The sequence below is a fragment of the Sinocyclocheilus rhinocerous genome, unplaced genomic scaffold, assembly GCF_001515625.1.
Source record: "Sinocyclocheilus rhinocerous isolate Xijiao unplaced genomic scaffold, SAMN03320098_v1.1 scaffold343, whole genome shotgun sequence".
Lineage (NCBI taxonomy): Eukaryota > Metazoa > Chordata > Actinopteri > Cypriniformes > Cyprinidae > Sinocyclocheilus > Sinocyclocheilus rhinocerous.
The window spans coordinates 140,274-149,903 of record NW_015626871.1 but is presented as its reverse complement, the minus strand read 5'-3'; the positions used below and the strand labels follow the sequence as shown (position 1 = coordinate 149,903).

The 9,630-nt window shown below is 37.9% G+C and overlaps 2 protein-coding genes across 4 annotated transcripts in view; one reads left to right on the top strand and one right to left on the bottom strand.

Annotated features, from left to right (window-relative positions):
• Positions 1 to 2,257, top strand: part of nrbf2a (nuclear receptor binding factor 2a) — a 6,022-nt gene extending 3,765 nt beyond the window's left edge. For both annotated transcript variants that reach the window (XM_016526908.1, XM_016526915.1), the window contains exon 4: positions 1,714 to 2,257. In XM_016526908.1, the coding sequence (XP_016382394.1) occupies positions 1,714 to 2,157 (444 nt within the window). In that variant the 3' untranslated portion in view covers positions 2,158 to 2,257. The remainder of the gene's footprint in view (positions 1 to 1,713) is intronic.
• Positions 2,258 to 4,244: 1,987 nt separating this feature from the next.
• LOC107719306 (probable JmjC domain-containing histone demethylation protein 2C) overlaps positions 4,245 to 9,630 on the bottom strand; it is an 89,015-nt gene continuing 83,629 nt past the window's right edge. The window contains exons 18-27 of one of the 2 annotated variants that reach the window (XM_016526709.1): positions 8,624 to 8,781; positions 8,233 to 8,523; positions 7,778 to 7,946; positions 7,584 to 7,674; positions 6,871 to 7,001; positions 6,659 to 6,787; positions 6,047 to 6,186; positions 5,576 to 5,782; positions 5,302 to 5,433; positions 4,245 to 4,565 (exon numbers count right to left, since the gene is read on the bottom strand). In XM_016526709.1, coding sequence (XP_016382195.1) covers positions 4,464 to 4,565; positions 5,302 to 5,433; positions 5,576 to 5,782; positions 6,047 to 6,186; positions 6,659 to 6,787; positions 6,871 to 7,001; positions 7,584 to 7,674; positions 7,778 to 7,946; positions 8,233 to 8,523; positions 8,624 to 8,781 — 1,550 coding nt within the window. In that variant the 3' untranslated portion in view covers positions 4,245 to 4,463. The remainder of the gene's footprint in view (positions 4,566 to 5,301; positions 5,434 to 5,575; positions 5,783 to 6,046; positions 6,187 to 6,658; positions 6,788 to 6,870; positions 7,002 to 7,583; positions 7,675 to 7,777; positions 7,947 to 8,232; positions 8,524 to 8,623; positions 8,782 to 9,630) is intronic. The other variant, XM_016526714.1, reaches the window with a different exon arrangement.

The following is a 9,630-nucleotide window of genomic DNA, read 5'->3' as shown; positions in this document are numbered from 1 at the left end:
GGGTTTCGCTGTTCTATTGTAAATAAATCTTAACCAAAGATTCCTAATTGCATCTACTTTCGGAAGGCCAAATATAGTGCTTTTGCTTTCGCCTAGAAACACACTAACTGCGGTTACTGAAACCATGCCTTCTTTCTTTGCGTGCACATTTGGGTGGCATTATGCAAATGTTTCCACATAGTGAGGTAGATATGTGGGGGCGTGTTAGAACGAGCCGTTTTAGGGGGGCGTGGCAGAGTCTTAACTTTGATAAAGAATATCTCTTTGGTTTTGAGACTTTAGTCTTTGCAACTTCAGGGATCTTATCTATGCACAATCAGCTTGTAACACTCCAAAGAGAAAGGAAAACTTGAAATCGCATCATATGACCCCTTTAATACGTTTGTGGAAACCCTGAAACATTTTTTTTTTTAGGATTCTTTGATGAATAGAAAGTTCAAAAGAACAGCATTCATTCATTCATTCATTTATGCCTTGTAAAAAAAATTTTTTACTGTCCTTTTTGATCAATATAATGTATCTTTGCTGAATAAAAAACTGTCCAGCTTCCTGGTACAAATACGTAACGTACAGGTGTAAAATGCTACTTTGAAGTAACCAAAGTAAAAATCCGTATTTTAACCAAAAATTTAACTTTGTCAGTGCTTCAAGATGAATCTGCTTTTTTTTTGTTATTCACTAATGCTTTGCAAAGTGCATTTTGTCCATTTGTTTTAATACTAAGTAGTACCACTCAATCACTTGCAATTGTTCTATTCAAATTGCTTTTAAAATGGCTGTTGTTTATATGTAAATATCAACATATCAACATAACCTGAAAAGCCTTAATGGAGAAAAGGGGAAAAAAATAAGTATTCTAAAATCGCATTTGTGTTTATTAATTTTTAAATTAATCTGAACAGTCAAATAATACATAAAATCTGCAGGCAGCTGTTGTCATTGTGTTGTCATCTTTAAGGATGTTGCCTACTGTCATGGACTATGCTCCATTCAGCTTAAACACTCCCAAGAAACTCCAGGGCACAGATGATTAATTTCCATAAAGTTTACTGGGAATATTGTGAAACTGTAATACAATACAAATGAGATATATATTAATATTAAATCCAAATACAAGTGACAGAGAAAACAGCACGGATTATCTACACAGCGGTGATCTATATGATAAAACGCAATCGAGCTAGTAAACAATCGGCAGTAATAAACGTAAAGCTAGCTTAGCCGTCTCAATAGTCTTACAAAGATGAAAATAGACACTGTCCTAATATTACATGATGAGAAAAACTCACAGACGTTGCTTTAGTAAAGGGGAAAAGGAAAAGGCGATCGCTCGAGAAACGGATGACTGAGAGAGCTCGCAGACTGCTGCGACTGACTACCGCATAGCGATCTACTTCCTGATTCATGACGTGCGCAGTACCGCGTTACTACCGTTACAAAGATAAACAGATGACGCTGTACTGTTGAAACAAAACAAAAACGCCTTTTTTTTTCTCAAGCGGCATGACACCTACAGTAATGTACCTCTCCTGAGTTTGTACTGTACAAAAGCTATATAATGGTTTTAAAAGGTCTTCCATGTACTTTATAAGCTATTGTGAATGAAAAGGAACACTTGTTCTTTTATGTAAAGTACACATTTGTACTCTCATGTACCTTTTCTTTCAGAAAAGCACAGCCAACATTTGAACCATTATCACATTTTCTATCAAGGTACGACTGTCTTTAGAGCTGCAGAGAGATAGACATCTCCAACGGCAGCGACTGATCCAGATGAGCCTCAAACAGACTAAACTCAAAGGAAAGCTCCTGGTCAGCCCGATAACAGACTGCACCAGTCCAACAGCCCTCCAAAGTCCTCCACTCGGCTGGAAGGCTGCCAAAGATGACAAGACTCGGCTGGAAGAGCAGAGCACTGCCATGGCTGACCTGTGGAAGCTTGTGGCGGTTCTGCTGCTGGAGAACACGCGGTTGCTGGAGGAGCATGAGAAACTGAAGGCAGAGAATGCGAGTCTGAAGAGAGACCTGTATGAGGAGCATCAGAGCCCTCCGGCTTCTCTAGATCAGCCTTCACCGCTGGGCATGAGGCTCCTGCACGTGCCTCCTGACCTCCAGCAAGAGATCCAGCTGCTGCTGAAGACGGCAAATGACAGCTAGACCTGCATCCACCTACAGCACCGCTCAAAAGATTGGAGAATTAAGTTTTTTTTGTTTATTGTCTCTTATGCTGGCTGCATTTATTTGATCAAAGATATAGTACAACAGTAAACGGGAAATAATATTACTATTTAAAACAAGTTTTTTTTATATTAATGTATTTTAAAATGTAATTCATTCCTGTGATGGTAAAGCTCAACTTGCTTAACCCAAACTGTTGGATGGTGTCTTGGTTTCCACAAATATTAAGCAACAAAATCGTTTTTCAAGATTAATAATAATAAGAAGAAATGTTTCTTTCTGAAGGATCATGTGACACTGAATACTGGAGCAATGATGCTGAAAATGCAGCTTTGCATCAGAAAAATGTTAAATTTTAGAATATATTCAAATACAAAACATTCTTTTAAATGGTAATATTTCACAATATTACTGCTGTTTTTTTTTTAATCAAATAAATGCAGCCTTGAAGAAACTTCTTTCAAAAACAACCAAACCAAAAAAAATCTTAATTATTCCAACTTTTGACTTTACTGTGTGTACTGTAGATTCAACTGTCTATATTGGGTCAAAGTACCCAATTTATTTAAATTTTAAATACATGCTCCTAGTCTTACTAAACATGCATTAATAAAAATAATAAATTATTAAATCTGCAAAGACTTTTTCCTGTTCAACACACCCGATTCACGCCGAAATACATCATCACAGAAGTACAATGTGGTACTAGTAGGTGATAGTAGTTAAACGGCGTTTGTTTGAAAACTACATTTACACTTTATGAAAGTGTTTGTGTGAGGGGAATCAAGTGAAATGCACTTTTGAATGTTTTTGTAGATGCGCAATGGGTAATATAGTCTCATTAACACAAAGTTGTTAAATTCAGGGTTGTTTTCACCCACAGAACACTGTGATATTTTGCATCGTTTCTGTTAAAGCTTGAAGCTGGTTACAATTCACTGCCATTATATAGACGACATACAGGAAATTTTCTATTCATTTCTCCTTTTGTGGTCTGAAAAAAGAGAGGTCGCATAGCATTTGACCAACACCAGGTAAAGTAAAAAATTATTTTGAGTGAACTATCCCTGTAAATAACCTAGAAAACCAACTAAATCTTTTAATGGATATGAATGGATCACGTAAACAGGCATGACAGACAAATCAATATTGATTATTCCATTTTTAATGGAAAATGTAAAACATCTCTTTAACTTCAATGTACATACAGTAGCAAACAACACATACAGCAAATAAAGCACACCATGTTATAGAAAATCACAATTAATATATATTTATATATGTATATTCTGCTATTTACATATTACATTTCAGCTGAAAATTTCACAAGATCTTTTTTTTTTTTTTTAAACAAACACAGAATAAACTAATTCTTTAATATTCGTCCCTTTAAATAAAAACCTAGAAACCAGTAATTTTTTGGATATGAATTCATCACATAAACGGTCATTACCGGTTTTGATTATTCCATTTTTAATGGAAAATGTAAAACATCTCTTTAACTTCAATGTACATACAGTAGCAAACAACACATACAGCAAATAAAGCACACCATGTTATAGAAAATCACAATTAATATATATTTATATATGTATATTCTGCTATTTACATATTACATTTCAGCTGAAAATTTCACAAAAGATCTTTTTTTTTTTAAACAAACAGAATAAACTGCTATTTCTTTAATATTCTCCCTCTGCACAGTGAATATTTGCCAAACTGTAAATAATTTAATGTTGCTTAAACATAATAAAACTTGTCCATTTGGCAGCTGCTGATGTGATGGAATGCTGCTATGATTGTGTTGGAATCGCTGCACTCTAAAACTGTCCAAAACACAGCATGACAACATGTTGAACACTTTGCAGTGCAATAACTAGTAATAAAGAACATGTCGTGAATCATTATCGCCTTTGGAAAAACATGTATTTGCCAGTGTCGCTCTTTCTAAAGGTTTTCCATGGTCTTCTGCATGTGCGGCAAGTGGAAGTGATGGGCTTTGAAGTTCATTGCACCTGTTTGGAGAGCACAGTGTACTACTTTTATCTCTGTTTGTTGTGCCTCCACCCCTTACTACGCTTCCTGTCCGTGCAGGAAGACATGATGGGGAAGTTCAAACAAAGAGAATAAAATCAAAGAGAAGACAGTGACATCATAGAGGAAGTCACAGAATCTTGCAGAGTGGCCCATTTAGTTAGAATCACATCTAAGAGATTTCTTGCTGGAGAATCCTGGGATTGTCTTTATGCTCCAAGGGTTTGGACAGAGGAGGAGGAGATGCATTGTCAGGACTCCTCCTGTTTCACATCGTCTGTGTTCTTCTCCTTTAAATGGTTCCTCAGTGTGGCTACAGCATCTTTCACAGAGTGATAAAAGATGTTCTTCACCTGAACAAACGAGGGATGAAAAGATATTGTGGAATCAGATTTTACTTACAGATTTGGCTCATGCCTAATTACACTTGGGAACACAATAAAACATTATAGTATCAACTTAAAGGAATATAAACTGCAATAGCAATTTTTGCAACATCATGCCTTGTCACAAAAAAACTGGAATACACTATATGACTTAAAATCTGAACAGAATTTAAAACACTAGGCATCTTACACTTGTCGACTTTTTAAACGGCTAGAGCGGAAAAAAATGGGAATTATACACTAAACGATTGAGGTTCACACACTACCAGATGTTCAAATAGTTCTAAGCACAACAAAATTGCAAGCCTCCACATGTGCCTCATTGTTAGGAGACGCAGGAGAACTGAAAACAATGTGTTCTAAAATCAGTGCAAAATATCAAACGTGATATCCTCCGACAGGATGAAATCATAGTCTGAAGCTAGAAAATGAAAGTCTATGTCCATCATACACTATACAATTTTCTGTGACTCCTCCAGACTGTAAATCGGCTCAAAAGACTGGTGTATCCAGCCTTTATTCCAGAGAGTAAAGTAAAAATGCTGCGAGACACAATGCCACACAACAAATCAGAAAGTAACGTTACGTGAAGCGTGATTTTGGACCAATGAGATTGCACTGTGGGTAGGGTTACCAGCATGATGCAGCAGAAATGGAAACTAAATGATCAACAAAACAGGTCACAGTAGGTAGATGGAGGTACCTGGAGTTTGTCTTCATAGTTCATTTGGTCTTTGAGAGGGCGGAGCTCTTGGGTTAGATAATAGGAGTTGTGCGCATGTTCAGGGGACACAAAATCCACATTCACTTGGATGCAACTGTGCAGATTCATCACCTAAAAACACACAGCATGCATAAATACTGAATACTGAACACCTGGTGGAGTGACAGCTTTAGGAATGCAGTCATCCTTCCCAAGAGCCCAGGACGGATTGCATTAGGAGGATGTAGCTGGTAATGTGAGTGCGGTAATGTACCTGGTGCAGAGCTCCAGCAGGGATGATAACAGCATCTCCATGGAACTGGAGGAATGTGCGGCTCTCTATGCCATATTCATCCTGTAGCTTCTGCCTCAGCCTGGGGCTCAGATACCAGCCGCCTTCACGCAGGGGGTCAGAATCACCGTCCCACTCTGAGTCAGAGTCTGCCTCTGGATCCGCTTCAGCCTGCTGCTCAGCAGCGATCTGAAAACACACAGAAGCATAAATATCACATTCTCATTGATGGGGGGGGCTAATAAAACAGCAATACGTGTTTAGTGAACTAATTTATTCTAGATGAAATATAAAGCTAATGGATGGTTTTAAGAGCATCGACAGGGAGAACAACAATGGGCACAAAGCAGAGCCTTGTGGCACACCATACTGAACCAGCACTATATCGGACAACTCATCCTAACCAGCAATTAAATAAGCTCATAAGCTTTACATGATCAAGGAGTGCAGTACCTTTTGTAGAAACTCCTGAATCTTTTGTAGGTCTTTACTCATGTAGATGTGCCACAGAGCACCTGGCGTCTCTTTAGGGTCTTTCAGTCGTTTCTTTATACACTCATCCAGAATTTCTCCTTCCAAGAGCTTTAGTACCCCTATCACAAAGGGTTTGACAGCCAAATTAATGCAATCTTACACACAAATTATTGCTCACAATGTTCCATAAAAGTTCTTATGGTGGCATTTTAAAGGACACCAATACATTTTTTATTTCAGCAATTTCCAAAATTGTAATAATGCAAGTATACTGCTGAGTGGCAAATCTCAAGCCTGAGTCTAGTAAACAAAAAAACATTTTTATTTCCATTAATCAACATTCAAATAGCTTTAAAAGAGGCATTATGTCAGCAATGATCTCACACAAAGTCAATGAATGTATTAATGTACAACTATTGACTGTTGAGTCATCCTATTTTCAAAATCCATACACAGAATGTCTTTCCATCCAGATCCACCTCTCTTACAAAGCTAATAATTTTACTGTTAAATAATGTATATGCAAACCTACTAAGGCAAAATAAATATTTTAGAGGAAAACATCAATGCCACAATATCATGTTTACGTACAAGTACCTGCTTTGGATGAGGCTCCGTTTCCTTTGGCCACCCCGACATATACCAGAATACTCATGGAGTCTGAGATTTCAACATGTAGATTGCTGGTCCCGAAGTCTTGTTCTGGACATGTTGTTACACCTGAACAAACACTGGAACATAAGGTCCATTGCATAACAAAGAGCACATCAGCACTGTCAGTAAGTACAGGAAAGAAAGAATACCGTGGGCGCAGCAGAGGCGAGGACCAAGGTCAGGTCGAATGAAGAAGGAGGGCAGATGTGAGGCCAGGTTCAGATGTGCCTCTGGGTCTGTGTACTCTGGTACCGGCAAAGACTTCATCACATCATGATATCTGAGGTGGGTGAGAGCATTACATCATCAAATTCCTTTGTCTCAAAAATATCAGTAAAACCTTATTACACTCCATAAAAGCAATGTGATTTTTTAAAAATGAAAATGTAGAATAGCATTACACTTATAATAATGAGTACAATGGTGTTTACTTTATAATTGTGTGGTTTAAGGTGACTTGATGGCTTAATACAATTTAAGCACTCATTTATAGTGAATTCTTGTTTTTTTCCCCCAATTTAATTCCAATTTATTTTCAAATTAAGAAATAATGTAGAATCTGATGGACGTATGTGTAAAATAAAAAGCAATTCTGCATTTTTCATTAATTGGAAGACTGACTGTCATTTATCACTAGAAATCTATTTCTCTATGGAGAAATTCACGTGTCTTTATTTCTGGAACTACTTGTACTCTTTTACTGCATTTCTAAGTTCCAAGCTTGAGAAGAGGTTTATTCAAATACTGGTGAAAGTATATTCAAATCGAGGAAGCATTAGCAGTACAAAGTGGTATTCTATGCAAATTCTAGTGAGGTCTGAAAGACAACATATGCTTCAAATGTTTCCAAGGGCAGCAATACCTGGCAGGCATGAGGGCCAAAAACTCCTCCCCTGATGGCCAGTCTTTCAGTCTATACACCACTGACTCCCCTTTATCAGATTTAGGTCTCTCTGTGGGTCACACAAGAATGCAAATAACATTTAGTCCACAGAGTCAACCAGCAAAATCATTTTCAGCAAATTACAATAGAATTATAAGTACTTAATCACTCACTTGACACATCTTCAAAACCATCCCAGAACTCCTTGACCTTGGAGTCTGTGACGCTCCCATCTCTGCAATTGTAGAGGTCACTATGAAGGCTGGAGAACTCGCGGCTGAAGTGCTCAGGCTTCCACAGATTAGGATTCAAACTCTTGTGCAATCCGGACACCAGCACTGGCTAAAGAGACATTGCACCAACTACAGCTTCAGAAGCATACAATATGAAGATTCTTTTTACATTGTGTTTTCATACAAGAAGCCACTTTGAATGTCTTAGTTTAAAATAATCAAAAGCAGTGGTTACTTTTAAGTAATTAAATCCCAAGAGGTTTCATCCTGTCAATCCTAATTTTTACAGAAAATAAAACTGTAATTCACTGTAAATTCTCTTATGAGTTAATTTCCTTTTCACCCAGTATCTGTAGAGATATAGTTAATACTCCACTAGCGTGAGCATTACAAACCTGCTCTTGTGTCCAGTTCTCTTTGAACAGTCTTTGGTTGCCTTGGTGACGATGATCTTTGAGCCAAAGCAGCCGGTGGTTTCCTAGCCAATCGTGAGGGACAATGGCGTGGGGATCAGCCAATGGGCTTTCATCAAGCTTCACACCCTCTGGCCGCTGCCCCACTTCCCCTTCTGGCAGCGAATCCTGATTCAGCCCCACCCTGGCCATCTTTGTAGCGGGAATCTTATTTTCTACTACAGAAGCAATGATGTCATCCAGGATGTTGGGCACGCGAGTGTTTTGGGCTACCTAAAGAATGAAGCATGAATAGAGTTTGTTACAAGTCATACACCTAGTTTAGTTATCATCATCTTATATTCTTGTATTTACCAGTCTATATAACTCTAACCTGTTCAGACAAGTTGTAAACTGGTGCAAAGGCACCTCCAGTGGCCCCGAGACGCAACTTTCCAGCTGTGGAGGTCAAAAGGTCACGCAATGTTGATCCTTGTTCGGGGCTTGTGGACTTCCTACTGTGAGCTTCCATACCATCACACCTTGCCTTCTCTGTAAATAAGAAGAAACAACAACACGTCAAGAGCATTTTATTCAGAAAGTACACAGAATCAGCCAGAATTGTGTCAAAACCAGGCAAAATGGGAAATTACCAGCGGCAAAAATAAAGTGACACAAACACAGCCTCACACAACACATTTGGTTTAATACACTATGTGGAGGACATATTTTGGACCAATGAGATTTCATGGTAGGCAGGGCTACCTTCATGTTGTGAATAGTGCTGTCAATCAATGAAAAAAATGAACTAATTAATCACACATTTTTCTGAAATTAATCACGATTAATCCCACCTAATATGAAAGTTTTTAAATACACTTTTATATTGCAATAATTTCACATTCAATCTTCAAATTAATGTAGAAACAGTATATTTTTAATAGGGCTGTCATCGTTAACACGTTAACGCATGCAATTAATTTTACAATCCTTAACGCGTTAGAATAATTTAATGCAATTAACGCAAAATTACTGAAGCACAATTTATATTCTAACCCTTTAACCCAATTTTGCTACTCTGCTTGTGATTAGATAATTTTAAGCCGCTAAACTCCGGGAACGTTTTCAGTCCAATGATCCAGTAAGCGAATGCATTCAAATAATCCGTCCAAAACAGCGCTAATATAAAGGAAACCAGGCTGATTACATCAGAGATTGCAGAGAGAACAGAGACTCACATTGCGTTTTAAGTGACTTATTCATTCCAGTGTGTTTCGCTTTAAAACACGAGCTCTGTCATATTCTGTGATTGTCTCTGAAGAGCGCGAGCCCTCACACGTCACACGCGCTGTGTGAAGTACAGACTGAACGGAATGTCAACACATCCCACCGCTGTATGGC